At 30.8% G+C, this 16109-nt stretch overlaps 1 protein-coding gene across 4 annotated transcripts in view; it reads left to right on the plus strand.

Moving 5' to 3' along the window:
- The window catches only part of LOC118197159 (uncharacterized), a 74190-nt gene that overhangs the window by 57325 nt on the left and 756 nt on the right, over positions 1-16109 (plus strand). For 2 of the 4 annotated variants that reach the window (XM_035368661.2, XM_035368663.2), the window contains exons 5-6: positions 10761-10799; positions 12769-13090. In XM_035368661.2, the coding sequence (XP_035224552.1) occupies positions 10761-10799; positions 12769-12843 (114 nt within the window). In that variant the 3' untranslated portion in view covers positions 12844-13090. Of the gene's footprint in view, positions 1-10760; positions 10800-12768; positions 13091-16109 lie in introns of those variants that run through there. The other 2 variants (XM_085826804.1, XM_035368660.2) reach the window with 2 other exon arrangements.

Below are 16109 nucleotides of genomic sequence, written 5' to 3' on the forward strand. Positions count from 1 at the left end.
TTGCAATTCCGATCCTTTTAGGATTTTCTCCAGAAAATGTCATTTAAAAGCTTTATTTAACCTCAAATGTATTTATAGTACACGTAACTCCTTAATTAGAAGAAGTGTTTCTATTTTTCAGGTTTGACTGGGCCGTTGTTTCTCCGATATATCTTTTATGACTTTTGTATCATTAAAATAATAGAAAGGGAAATCATTTCATTACGTTTAAATAGAATTAAAGTAGATGCGTGATGAGTATAATAAAGTGATATTTCTTATTGTAATTTATTTTTAATATTTAATTCAAATTGTGCCTATTTTCTTTATCAATCTTCTAAATAAACCTGTTATATTCTTCTAGATATAGTACTATTTATCCTTAATACTATCAAGCAAAGCAACGGTAGTCTACAAAAGACTGCACATTTTTTTTCGCGCACACTGTTTTACTAAGATAACTAGTTAAACCTTTGAAATGGGTATTACATCAATTTCCTTAAAACTGCATTTATGATTGGTTAGATTAGGCTTACTTCTCAATTAGTTTGAACCTTAAGACTAATAATCTAACTTCGGGCTAATTCTGAATCTGAGTAAGGACATAGATCTTGTTGTATAAGGCATGGACCTTTAGTATGTAATATTTGAAATCAACTTTAAACAATACTTCTCCGTTTATAAGGTTTATTTTAATAACCTATCATTTTTATGTTGTTGCTTTTCCGTAGCTTCTATTTCTTGCATCAGCCTTCACCAGACTGCCAATCAGACTAATTTTAAACAGAGAGCTCATTTATAGTTACAGAGTGAGAGTTGGGGCCACGCTCCAGAAAACAGTTTTATTGAGTCTCTTCAGTCTCTTTAGTATTTGTGATTGTTGTTTTTTGAATTTCCTAGAATATAGGGTTAGAAGTCCCGATAGCTGTAGCCGGCTTGATTTGGAATTCTAGGTTTGTTGTACACTGCTAAAAAAAAAAAAAAAAAAAAAAAAAAAGGACAGTGCTGTATCTTCATTTCTACTGTGCCGATTGACAAAATTCAAACTGCGTTTTTCATGTCTCGAAAGCACGACTTAGGATATATATTAGATTTATATATAGCACTATTCTAACATAAATATTTTCACACAAAATCGGAATTTTTCTGAAATAACATATCAATATTTTTCCATATTTCGATTCTACGACTCAAATTATGCCAGAATACCAAGTTTTGTAAAAATCATACGAGTAGTTTTTAAAATATTAGCTCTCAAAATTTTAGCTCCTCAATGTTAATTGAATTTGGTAAATATTTATTAATATCTCTTTTTTTATTAAACTTTTATTATTTTGCTTTTCACATTTCGAAATTTAGGTTCATTCCAAATAAAATTTACCCATTTTTTGTTTTATTTTTTAAATTTCTATTTTTAAATAATTTTTATAAATTTTTCGAAAAAAATTTTATATTATAACCTATAAAAGTTTTACCATCATTTTAAAGTAGGTGTATTTTTAAGCATATCTGCAAAAAATTATACTTTTTATTCAAAATTTTCTAAGATATACACGAATTTACATATTTTCGCGTTTTGAAATTTGGCATCTTTTTTTTGAGCGATAATAACGCCAAATGTGGTGTATGGATTTTTGGTACAGCGAATTTCCACATCTATTTTTAACCTTAAATTTCAAGTAAAATTTTACGAAGAATTAATATTATATGAAATATTTTCCCTCAATGATGCGTAATAAATATTTATTAATACTACATGAAAAGCTATTTAAAAAATATAGATGATATTATTCAAATTTTTAACTATTTTTCTAAATTTCTTTCTTCCTTTAAAAAAAAAAAAAATAAGAGTAAATTTTTACCTTCGGCGTTTTATCGTCTGCTACTTTACTTCGTTTAAATCGAATTGTCTAAAACTGAGAACTTTCGTTTGATGTTTATTTGAATTTTATGACATTAACTGCACAATTTATTTCTAAACAAACTGATGCTTTTGAAGTGGCTGAAAGAGCGGCTGGTACTATCATCCATATTTTTAAAGCACAGTATATTTTTATAGAAGCATAAGATTTAGAATAATCATTTTTATGAAAGTCAAATTATGATATAAATATACAACCCTCTAGAGACTGAATTAATGGAAGTTCAATGGTTATGTAGAAATGATCTGCAGCTACTTAATGGCTAGATAAGTCAGCCTGTTCTGTGGACAAGTAAGAATAATTATATAAACGACACCCAACATTCTAGATGAAATTAACAACGAGGATACGCTGTTTATTAAATGAATTTAAGAAGTTTAAAACATAAAAAATCAACTAATTTTTGATCCTAAAATGTATTTTTGTGCGTAGCGAATTTTCATTATATCCTTAACATTCTAATTTAGAATGTAATTGTTAAGAACTGAATCCTAATCATCAGTAATATAATAAGTAATTATTACGGTTATTAATAAATCCTTCTTATAAAGTAATTGCAAATATTTAAAAAAAACTTTCTGTCTGAATGAAAATATTTTTCTATGCAAACATTTTTAATTTTATATTAATCAAGATTGCACACGACATTATTTATTTATACTTCAATTCTTACCGTCAGCTCTTGTAGAAGTTACAAATCAATTATATTTAATTAAGGATTGGATTGGATTGGATTATTTAATTATGGCAAAGCACACGAGGGTTATTTGCCTAAAGGGAGGGATTCCTTCGTGGAGGACTTTCTAAGGTAAACTGGCTCGTATACACGTTACACATGGGGAAAAACACGAAAACGCCCATGCAGCCAGCCCGTTCGCGGGATTCGAAATTCAGACCGAACTACCAGTGTTCAGCGTCTTTACCGCTCGGCCGCTAGTGGGCTATTTAATTAAGGAATGACCATCTAAGTTTAGAAACAGCGTACCGTAACAGCAATTCAATTAGTAGCCCCGTATCTTTTATGTTACTCCAGATTGGCAAGAAACATGATTTTTAATGAGTATTCGGGTTTTGCTAGTAACTTCACTTGGAAATCGCGCTTAAACTAGGTTAGTTGGTTATTTGAACATAGAAAGAACATGGGAGCTATTTGATTAAGATGCTTTCATAGAGAACCTTTGTAAAGAGAACCTAGAAATCTACGAAAACCAACCATGCAGTCTGGGTTAGACTTCGCAACAAACAATTAGTATTTAACAATCTTCAAATGCTAGGTATCTGGTGAGGCTCTAATTAAATCTCCAATTTAATATTTTATTTGTAAATATTTAAAATATTGTTGTATTCTTAGACACAAAAATCAGAATTTAAGTTTTGTTAACTCGTTAGTAAACTACCAAGCCGTAGTGCAAATGAATATTCAATTTCTTTTGCAATAATTGTATTCACTTAATATTCTTGGAATAGGAGCTAAAGAAGGAATGTTCTCGGAAGATTAAAGAAGTGTTTAAATCCAGTGATATTAGGTTTGTCTTACAAGCTCAGGATCAAAACGATTCTGCAATTGCCCGAGCAGTTGACTTGTAAATGGCTGTGAATTAAGCAGATGACTTTTAATCTTACGTTTTCAGTCAAAAAACGTATTCCAAATGTTTTCATTATTCAATAACCAGTCGGAGAACCGCTTGTGTTCCGAAAATAAGTATATGTATCCAATCGTCCTGCATGTTCTTCAAATTTGTCTTCTTGTGATTTTTTTCTTTCCCAAAAACTAAAGTTGCTTCTCAAAGGAAAGTTTTTTGACATTGAGAGACAAAAGGAGTATGACATCTACTTTTAGAGGCATGTCAAAAAAGATCTCTACAAGTCTTCTCTTCCATTACATGTTGTGCAGTCAGACAAAAAGTTGCATCAACGTAAATTCTATAATCTATTTTTATTACACTCTGATTACTTTATTAACATACAGTGATTATATACTAAATTTTTTACTTCAATTTAAGTAATTTGGAATTGTTGTCGGAACTAAGACTTGGGAGATAAGTCAAATTAAATATTTCGATAACCCAATAAATTCAAAGTCGAAGTTTCAATATTTGATATTCGGAGGGAGGAGAAATTTTTCAGTTTTGGTCCATTAACCTAAGTATATTTGCTTCGATTCTTTATTTTTCCATAAAAGCGAAAAATTTACACATGGTATACATATAACGCATAGCTTCAAATTAAAATTTAATAATATACAGAGTGGTTATAATTAAAGTTCCACATTGCAACGTCATAAAAGGAAAACTACTGGATCAAATGTTATCAAGCTTGGTAATCGTGTAAAGGAGGTCTCAGGAATTTATTTTCCGGAAAAAAAAGGAAGTTCGAAACCTCACCACCAGGGGAGAAATGGCGCTGTATGCAATATTGTTAAACGAAATATGGGTCGGAATCTAACTTAACCTTTTGTTACACGGGTTTAATATGTTGTATACCCTTAAGAAACTTTGAAGTAAGCAAATTACCATTTAAAGGCGTTAAATTCGATAAAAGTCGAGTGCGCTATTCGTGTAAGTGAGTAATTTGTCCGTGAAAACCACGAATTAGCGATTAGGAAATGTGAGATCGCAAATAACTCGCACAAGTGCGTACAATCTGAAAATCGTTTTCTTATAGATCGCTAATTTGTAATTTTTTAAGCCTGAGTTCGGCCCTAAAACATGAAGATACTAATTCAAGACGCTTTGAATCGATTTGGGCCAAAGAAATCTCTCATGTTATCTATCTAGTTCCATTGTATTCTCCTACTGCATTCGATTGCATAGCAGTCATTCCACACCGTTTAGTGTTGAATGACAGCTAGTTTTATAACTGAACCATTTTTCTCTGAAGAGGAGTCGACAGCTGGACCACTGTGATTGCAGCTCACTTAGAGTCAATGTTAAAATGTTTCGTGATACATGAACTGCAGTAAGGTTGCATTTTAGATACTACGATTTTTATGCAGGGCTGGGCCCCACCTCACGTGTGTCGCACAGTTAGTTAGGCAAACATTTCACGAATGAACGTCTTATAGGCCGACACTTCCCCTCTTCCCACCAGACCTCAACCTCTGTGACTTTTAGCTATGGGGTTATCTCAAAACCACTGTTTATGGTGATAATCTAAACAATTTGGCAGAAATGAAAAATGTGATACACTGACATGTCCGTAACATTCCTCCTGATGTGCTAAGAGCTGCTGTTGAGGATGCAGTAACAGGATTTAACTTGCTTTCGGAAAATGCTGTAAGCTACATTGAACATGCTTTGTAACACGTTTCGGAAACTATTAAACACATTTTAAATAGATGTTTTCATGTCTTATTTCATTTAAAAATATTGTATACAGCGCCATTTTTCCCCTGGTCGTGAGTTTTAAACTCTTTTTTTTCCTGCGGAAAATAAATTCCCATAACCTCCTTAACACGATTCCCAAGTTTGATAACATTTGGTCCGGTATTTTTCCTTTTATGACCATTTCAAATTGGAACTTTAATTATAACCACCATGTAAATTAAACTTTAAAAGTTTGACAATTTGGTTCAAGTCCCAGCTTTAAATATATATATATAATCTTTTACATTAATCCTCGTAGAAGGAATGTTTTAAGAAGATAATTTTTCTCTCGCTTTTAATTATAGATCTCTTTTAATTATAGATTGATAATCTCTCTCTTTTAATTAAAGATTGTATAAAAAATATGATCTTTAATATGATTTAGATTGTTTCAGCCGATATAAGAATCGGGTCACTCGGTGGTACAGAATAAACCCTGCTGGACTGTTTTTTTTTTTGTCATTTAGCAAAAATCTTTTAATTAAAATATTTATCCTTTGGACTTCGCTTTATTTATAGTTAAAATAACTAGAAAATGAAAAGCTGTCTTAAGCTGAAACGCAATTCATTTAATTGACATTTTAAAAAATTGACAAGAATGCAAAATTTATTGAAGTCTAGCAATCGAAAAATCTTAATTTTCTTTTGTGAGCACTGAAAATAACTGTAGAAGGAAAGAAGAAAATTAGGGAGAAAAGTAAGCAGAAATTTGTAGGGAAATTTGGCTGTTAGACATACCAAGATGTTTAAAAAAGTTGGACGCTTTTGAATATACTTTCAGGATACTTTAAAGAATTTAGGTGTTCAAAGAGAAAACACTTGGACGTGTACACCAGCAAATACCATCAATTGAGCTTGTGTTATAAGAAAAGACAAAAATGATATCATTGCAGATTAAAGTGAAGAGCGACTGGTTTTAGACTACATGGTTGTATAAATTTAAATTACGTTATAGAACATCATATCGTATCATAAATGGAGAATCCCATGATTTTCTCAGTCGAATTATTTGAAGATTCAGGAGTTTATCCAGTGATGTATGTCAAGTAAAGATATTTTTTTTTTCCTCCGGATGAAATAGCGGCCGAGCGATAAAGTTGCTGAACACTGGTAGTTCGGTCCGAGGATTGAATCCTGCGAACGGGCTAGCTGCATGGGCGTTTTCGTGGTTTTCCCCATGTGTAACGTGTATGCGAGCCAGTTTACCTTAAAAAGTCATCCACGAAGGCATCCCTACCCTTAGGCAGATAGCCTTAGTGTGCTTTGTCATAATTAAATAAAGCAAAACCTCTTGAGGAAACCAGTCTTTCCTTTCATCTCATACCTTCAAAATGTTTAGCTTCTAAAGACTAATAAAGGCTCTGACAAAATACTTCGTGAAGAACTTTCTAAGGGAAACCAGTTGGCATACACGGTACACATGAGAAAATCGACGAAAACGCCCATGCAGACAGCCCGTTTACTGGGATTCGAACCCAGACTGAACTACCAGTGTTCAGCGACTTTACCGCTCGGCCGTTTGTGGCCCTTTATGAAATGGAAGGCGATAACTTTATTTAAAATGATTGTCAGAAATACCAAGATTATTTCGAAAAGTTGGATGCTTTTTAATATACTTGAAGAATGCCTAAAGAAAAAGAGCAAGAATAAAGTAGAATGCCTGAAGAAAAAGAGAAGAAAAAATAAATTTTTGCGTAAAATTTAGTATTTGTATTTTTTTTTTTTTAATTTAAAACCTCTTAATCTTATGATATTTGATTCTTGGGATTTCAAAAATAAAATATTTGACTAAAATATAAATAACATTTTAAGAAATCAAATGTAGGATAAAATTGTGTAAAGCAATGGGCACAATGATAAAACTGTTTAAAGCAGTGTATGCAAGTCATCCTAAGTTAAAGCGTCGGTTATACATCTCTCTTATTTATATATATCTTTTCTTTGTACGGAACATTGAAAGGCGTGTTAACTGTGGTTTACTGTGTTTTCTTTTTTAATATATGCAGTTTTCAAACGCATCGTAGTCTGGGTTGCAAAGTATTCTTCCGAAAGAAACGCAATTCAAATAAATAAAATCAAATTTTGGAAAATTGATATTAATAAATATATTTAAAATGCTCAGTTCGAAGGAATAAATAGAAAATTTTAAAACAATTATCTGAAGAGACAATGCAACACAAACAATTAAAATAAAAGTATAAAAATTTAAAAATGACCTAAAATAATAACTATGACGAAAAATATATATAAAGAAAACTATTTGAAAAAAAACAAAAAACAAAAAACGATGCACCTTTATTTACGCAGTTCGAATAGGTAAACAGAAATTTTTAAAACAGTTATTCAAAAAAAAAAAAAAAAAAAAAAAAAAAAAAAAATGAAACTTAAACAATTAAAATTAAATTCGAAAAAGAAACAATTACTTAAAATAATAAGTTATAATTAAAAATATAATATAAAGAATATTATTTGGAAAAAAAGAACGATGGTGACTTTTTTTCCTCTCACGGGAAAGGATCTAGATTGCCATATATTAAGAATTTCGCCAAGTGAACTATTCTTGGCGCAAACTGAAAAAAATGTGCCAACATAAATTTGTGAATTTCTCCGTAAATGTCGCTCCAAATTTTACAAAATTTCATATTTAGGCTTAATTTGAGTTGTAGAATCGAAATATATAAAAAAATTGGTATGTTATTTCAGAAAAAGCTCAATTTTGTGTCAAAATATCTATGTTAGAATAGTGCTATATATAAATCTAATATATATTCTAAATCGCGCTTTCGAGACATGAAGAACGCAATTTGAATTTTGTCAATCGGCCCAGTAGAACGGGAGATATAGAACTGTCCCTTTTTTTTTTTTTTTTTTTTTTTTGAGCAGTGTACATGTTAAGTATTTTTTTTTTCTAAGCCGCTTCAAGTAGTGATGAATAAGTTTCTTTAGATTTTAATTGTATCAGCAAGATACAGTTTAAATTATTTTAGTTAAGTTCTACCTCTTGAATACTTTTTGGAGTTTTAGACTTTTGATTATGTGCGAAGACATAAATACGTAGGCAGCAAGAAGGTGTTAATAATTAATTAAGGAGTTTAAGGAATAGCTTAGTAGTTTAAAGAATAGTTTGTTTAGGAGTTTAAGGAATAGTTTGAGAATGCTTGTATGAATGGATTATATTAAAACACAAACTCTTATTTCATACTCTTCTTTCTTCAGTGTTTTTCGCAACAGTTTTAAATTAATAGAGAAATACATTTCCGTGTTCGCTTTCGTTTCAGTTTGTTGAAACTATCCTCACTCTCAGTAATATGCTCAGCATTCCATCATACGCTGGCTTATGATCTAGATCTAGCCGTTGTGGCTTTTATTTTTGCAAACTCATTGTGTTACTTCTTAGCAAATGTGTCTTGGATGTGTGTAAAAGCTTTCGCATGAGAACATAAATTGCCCACGAATGAAAGCTTTTGTTCTACTAATTGAGTGTCTTCACCAAATCTTGAGAAAGCTATTAATTTAGCTTAGATTGCGGAAAGTATTCGGATAAGGTCTACTGTAAATGCCTCCGTTTATTGTAGAATAACATTCTGGAATTGCCTCTATATTATAAGCTAACGTACTATTATGCTGCAACATGAGTTACGCTAGCGTACGCTATTTTAATGAAGAACAAATAGGCATATGTATATTGGTTCATGTTTTCGATGCTATAATTTCGTAATTTTTTACACTGCTTGTTTTTTCCTGTAGAGGTTGGACTGATAAAGACACAGATTACTTTATTTTTCGAAGATTATTTTAAGCTTTTAAACTCTACGTTTTTGTCTTTATTGGTTCAAAAACAGTCTTATTCCGTCAATAACATGATGACGATGCTGAGAAAGGTGTAAATTTCTTATTTCATTTTCAGTTTTGGCATGTTTTGTCAATTTTTCTTACAGTCTGCCGCTGTGCTTCAGGTTGTTTGATTTTTTGCATATGGTTTATTCCGAATTGAATATGGGATAAATTTTAGAAGAATTATTTATTTGAATTTTTTTTTGCTTTATTACCACCACTTCTTGCTGGTTTCAAGGCGCGACTGGCTTAGGTTTTTAACTGCTTTTTACTTTGCACTTTATATATATATATATATATATATATATATATATATATATATATATATATATATATGTATGTATGTGTGTGTGTGTGCGTGTATGTGTGCGTGTATATATATGTGTGTGTGTGTGTGTGTATGTGTGCGCATTTTAAAAAACTTTTAATAGATTCATTCAGATCTTCATACTGGAGCATATTTTAGACGAAGTATGAATGTGTTTATAACAAATGTTTCTGTACTTATAATACGCATTGCTCAAACTGGTGTCTTTTTGGATTATTGCTGAAGTCTAAATTAAACTCGATAAACTTAGATCTAAATTGAAACTACCAATGAACCTTTTTTCTTTCGAAAGTTTTCGGATTGTGGCGGTTAAATTGCGGAATTATTTTTTAACAGGCGAAGAACTGAATAAGGAATTCTGTAAATTGCTTCACAGTTGTAAAAAGCTGCAATAATATTTTAATCCATGTTGAATTCATACTCTGCTTGAATCTCAGAATAGCTATAGTTTTCATATAAATAAATAAAATTGTTTATTAAAAACTATAAATTGTAAAATAAGTTCAATTTTACTTACGTTTCTGTAAGAAACAAGGGAATTTATTTATCTCTTACAAGTCAGAGATAACTTTATCTTGTAAAAGTTAAAGTTAAGTTTAAGAATTAAAAGTTTAACGTTTAATGGTGAACTTACTTAAGAATTTTTTTGTTTTAAGAAATTAAAGGAAATAAAAAATATATATAGGATTACAGTGGATTATTCCTGAGTGTTATTAGCATTACTTGTAATCTATATTATTGTTTTCTCTTTGAAATACAAAGTATTTAAATAATAGATAAAATCTTTGCCAAATGGTTTCTTGATTTATGTATCGGGAAATAACAAATTTTTTTATGTTTTTCCGGCTTTTAAAAAATTCTCCACAATGGTGGCTGATTTACAAATGGTATTGGATAATTTGTCACAACTCAGATTTAGTCGACTACGTAGTATTGACTTCTCTGCAGTCGCGCGTAAAGTAAGTCGGTGAGAATATAAGGAATTATACATTTCTTTCTGAATGGTCCAGTAATGCAAATGGTTAATTCGTTCAGTTAGCAAGTGAACTATTCTAGCTTCGAATTCCGGCCAGAGCGCAGTTATTTTCTCACGATTCCTACCTTCCAAAATATCCAAACAAGGTTATATAACTATATGAATTTATTTGTTCATGAACCATGCTTCAAAACAAAGAAGTTTTATAATTTCTTATGAATTGTTTTGTTGTCATTCGTAAATAAGAACATGTAAGAAGTAACATGATCTTCGTTTCATTAAAAAATTATAAAGCTGTTATCTTTCGCCTTTAATAATTGTTTTATGTCTTAATTAACTTATATTTTCCTATCTAGAATCCCGAAGTCGAGCTAGCACCTGGTGCGGCGTACAGGGTAAGAACTATTTAACTATTTATTTTAGCACGGAAGTTATCATTAAGTAACTAATTCAAAACGATAAATTGCATATATGTATTAAAACTTGAGCTGAACTGCATAGTTTAAATTTATTTTTACCTTTTTCATAAGTCTTTTCCTTCATTCATGAATTTAGCAAATTATAAAATTATTAAAAAAATAATATTAAAAAAATACTTCACTAACATTTTAAGATTAAAAATTTTCTTTCTTTTACTTGAAGATAATTTATTATTTTTCTTATTAATAAATAAATACAGATATATATATATATATATATATATATGAAAATGATTTCCTATGAAATGTGAAGGGAAATTTAGATGGTAAATGTGTACCATTGTGGAAATTAATAATTGGAATTTGTAAATTTTTAAACTGTGAATTGGTGAGTTAAGCTCATAATTATTGAAGCATAAGATTCAAGGAACTCGAATCTTATCTTCGGGGAGAGGAGGGGAAAAAAGAATAAATCTCGTATTGCTCAGAATTGGTGGCCTGCAAAGCACATTTCGAGTTTTGATTTTTTTCCAAATTCGGTCCAAACCTTTCCTTAGTTGATGAATTACTTTCCTTGAGGTCTTCTCTGTTCACAAAAATCTATAAAATAATTAAGATAAAATAACACGCTGAACACATATTAATTTAGAATTCAAACAACAAAAATCAGCGTTATATTTGCAACACGACTCAGTCCTATTTCACACGACTCAGTCCTGTGAAAATTTGGTTTTTGTTGTTTGAATTCTAAATGTATACAATAGTCAATGAGTCGAATTTAATATATTTTCCCCTATCATCTAGAAACGGATAATTTACGATTCCATTTTCCATACCTAGAGAGCACCACTTTCTTTGTTTCCTTTTACTTTTTCTTCCCCTTGCCTACAGAGAGCATTATTGTTAACTAACAGCAAGTTCTTCAAATTTTTTCACTATATACGTAATTGTATTTTATTTAATAGCAGCTGAATTAGGGATAGTTCTGAATCACTGCAAGCTAGTCTGCAAAAATAAAATCTACTCAAAGCGTCATTGTTTTCTTTCAGTCGGTTAACAAACATGGTTTAAGAAGGATAAAAAAGCTAATTATCACTATTATAATTATTTCTAGTTTTACTATAAAGCCTGATTAGATTTCTTTTTCCGGTCTTTTAACGTTTTTCATTAACTTGAATTTTTAGCGATTGAGTTAAGGTAAAACACTTTCCTTTGAATATAAAAAACTTAAGACCTGACCATTTTTGTGCCGAAAAAACGGTTAAATTTAAGTGCTATAAGAACTATACTCAGACTGATTTTCTAAGAGAAAATGATAAAAAATATTTATTTGTCTTTGGAAAGGACATTTTAGAAAATTAATCCCTCGTTTCGATTTAGTAGGGTTAAAAATTTAAGAAGCAGAAAAAAATAAAACCGAAAAAAGTGAAGAAGAAAAAGAAAAAGTTAAAATGAATTGTAAAAATCTCTTAAAGCCTTTTATGCAAAAAAATTACTAAGGGTTTTATTATTACATTTTTATGATCATTTTGTAAAACAGCTTCTTAGGAATAATAAACTTGAATTTTAAAGTGTTCAAATAAGATTTTGACAAATTAAAAAACAGACCTTTTAAACAAGAATTTTAAATCGATAAGCATAATATTCTTTCAAAATCTAAAACTCTTATAACTTTTAGCTGAAATATGAACTTGAATTTATTGCGATTCCTTACCTTTCTCCTTCTGTAAATATAAGAAACAAAAATGATGTATTTGTGTTAATATTATATCTTATTCATACTTGTATAAATAATATCAAAATATAACAATTATGAAATATTGGCATTTTTAAGAATAAATTTTGAGTCAGTTTCATTCTTAAATATTTATTTATCGTAATGCATTGTTTAATACCATAGTCATAAGGTATTTCGTAAAATTAATTAATTTTTTTTGCGTTTCAGACTTGTGTAAACGTTCTTATCAGTGAATTCCAAGATCAAGATTTTATTGAAATGCCATTTTTATTGGGCACTTAAGGACATTTGTCATTTGTCACTGGTAATGAATCAAAAGTGAGTTTCGATATGCAGCATCAAAATGAAGTTTCATTTCTAACTACTTAAGAAGGACATGCCATAAATTAGAACAATCTGTTTTATAAAAATTCTGTTAATATTTTAAGCATTGTGGAGCCAAATTCGTTGATTTTATGTTAACTGTATAAATAAATTCATTGTAAATAAAGCTCTAGATATTTGCGTTTTTTAACTTCATGCTTAAATGTCTATGTTTTGAAGATATTTAAATAATCTACAGAATAAAGGTTGTTTTAACAGAAGTGCGCACTTATCATCAGCTTGTGAAAGGGAACAAATGAAAAAACGCTCTTTTTTAAAAAGCACTAGAAGTATTTCCACTTTCATACTCTTAATAAGGTTCACTTGCTTTAAATCTCTTTAGAACATACTATTTGCAGAAGAGCTCTATCTCAACTTCAATGCAGCGCATTTTAGCTGCAATTTTCTGCTTATCTTACGTTTTCGTTTGTAACATAACAGTGTCAATATGCGCTAAAGTCAACTGGAGCCAGATTAATTGGGTTCAGGGTAAACTAGCCCCATTATAAAAAAGTTATATTGTTTATAATGGAACGCTGGGAAACTTACCACAAAAATCTACCTAAAACAAAACTGTCTATAGCAAATATGAAGAGCTGAAGAAGAGTACCTGGATTAACAGCTGTGACAGAGAATGATGTCAGTATTTTGGAAGTAGTTTTTATCTAAAATCTGTACGTAATTCGAAACACGTAAGCATCATTAGCATCTTCGCGTCTATCACGAAATCGTCTGTGCGAAAGGAAAAGCACTGGATCTTATTAATGGTTAATCCCGTATGCTTTACACATGTCACCGTTGCAACTTTATCAGCCGATTTCTTTAAAATTCTAAAAGAAATTAACTTCATATTTTCAGATTTTTCTATTATAGATAGCCATTCGGGCCATTGCTGCGAGAACGCCTGAGGTTAGGAAGGCGTCCGCCGATAACATCGCGGAAAAAACATAGCGCACGAAAACGTCGCGGAGAAAACAACGCAAGGCGGAAACGTCATGCTACGAAACAGCATGGGAGAAGACATCGCAATTCTAAAACATCGTGGTACGAAACATCGTCGTCGAAAATAAAGCGGTTCAAAAACTTTGCAGTTTAAAAACATCGTCGTCGAAAATATCGTGGTAAAAAATAAAGTATCTACAAATCATCGCATGACGATAACATCGCAGGCATGCTTTTTTCATACACGCTTTTCGAAAACATGCTTTAATAACTGTAAATGGATATTCCCATAATGATTTATGAGCGCAAGATGTTAAGAAGGATAATTTTTACTTTCACTTTTTTTATTAACTAATAAATTTTTGCTGAAAAAGAAGGAAACTTAAGCATAGAAAATTAAATGCAACTTGAAAAATTACCAGTAAAAACTTTATAAAAAATTATTTATTAAAGGCCTTTGTTAGTTAACTATGTCGGTTTAAAATTAAGATCATGCAGGATCTGCCTTTCCTTTGATTAAACCTTTCGCGACGGGAAGTGCAAACGCGCGCTTATTGCTGAAGCCGGCAGTTTCTTTCGCGAGTGCCTGTCACGGGCAGGAAGTTTTTTTTTTTTTTTTTTTTTTTTGCTATTAAGCCTAAATCCATTGTTCAGTTTTTTTTAAATGTTTATGACTTATTTTATCCTTTTCTATAGATGGCGCTGCCTTCGCGTCAGATTTTTAATTCGTAATGTATTTTAAATTTTGCCGTGCGTTTATGGCAACAGATTAAATAAAACCAAACGACTAGTATTCGATGCCAATAAAGAATGAACTCATGTAAACAATTCTAATAGCTGATAAATTCAAAATTTTATTCAGTTCTTTAAGTCTTTTTACTGTGTAAAATTCAAGTATTTTGAGGTAACTATAAGTCGATGAAAATTCAAGGTAAGCTATTTAATAATTATTAATTATTGAACTTACCAACGAACATCCATGAAAAAGCAAGAAATGCACTCATTTCCCTGCCGGCACGCTGAGCGTTTTTTTCCTGATATAAACATTCGCGTTTCTATATCCCTTTGTGTATTTTTTTTTGCTATCACGTAGAGTCGTTTAGGGTTACTATGTGAGGTTCTATTGCGTTTTGCATTCCTTTTATTTCGGAAAGCCTTCAATTTACTTATATATCTTATACGACTTCAGTTTATTATGGCGAGCAAGCATTTTTTACGAGACGAATGATAAACGAGCCGATAAGGGATATAAATGAGAGTAATGATTCATTTCCTAAAGAGTTAGAAAGCGGTATTTCTAGTGATTCTTATATGGACATTTTGTCAGAGACTGAGCTCACTGAGTGTCTATCTTCCAGTTTACGTGCAAGGTTTTACATTTTGTAGACAGATTTTCTTGTATTTTGTTTTATTAATTTAAAAATGTATCAATCTATTTCATCAATTAAAACTTTGGAATAATTTGAATAGCGTTTTCGAAAATTATTTCTCAAAGTGAGCAATTTTTTTAAAAATACATTTTCATGTAAAGTAAAGGAAAAAGATATTTAAACGCTAGTTTTAACATATATGATAGCTTAAACAGCCGTCATAAGGCACGCCATTCGGAAACATTCCTTTCCTCTTATGTTTATATAATCAAAAACCACGTATATGTGAGTTATGCTACTCTCATTTTGAGTAGAAGGTCAAATCTACATGTATTTGAAACCATATGGACATATAATGCCATCTTGTGCCAAACGTTATAGTTTTTAAGACGTTCCAGGACAATGGCACAAATGTGTGACGGCCGGGGGTGAACGAGAAAACGCTCTGGCACGCCAGCGTGTCGGCCGAGGAAATGAGCGCGTTTCTTGCTGGCACGTATACCTTACAGTTGGCGCGAAAGGGTTAATTCCCATGACTGCTCTTTGGCCCAATTGTTTTTCATTCGCATTTGCTTCTAGCCCATCATGCCCCTTATGTGCGAAAGCGGATTCTATTGCCTCGTAATAACTTTACCATAATCGTACTGCTAACTTCTAGTATTGGGAAGAGTGAGATTGCTTGATGAACTTTCGACTTTTTATATTTGCTTCTGTATTTTATATCCTGTAATTATATTTTGTATTGAATCTCATTTTTGCTCATATGTCTTCCTCTTTGTCTATCGCTGAAAATTTTGCCCAGAAATTCTTTATTTGAAAGAAACAAAATGAATACGAACTAGTGTATAAAACTTATTCATAAATTTTTTATTC

Source organism: Stegodyphus dumicola, chromosome 1 (genome assembly GCF_044657685.1).
Source record: "Stegodyphus dumicola isolate Sdum_Otavi_A_Nest chromosome 1, ASM4465768v1".
In the NCBI taxonomy this organism is placed as follows: Eukaryota; Metazoa; Arthropoda; class Arachnida; order Araneae; family Eresidae; genus Stegodyphus; species Stegodyphus dumicola.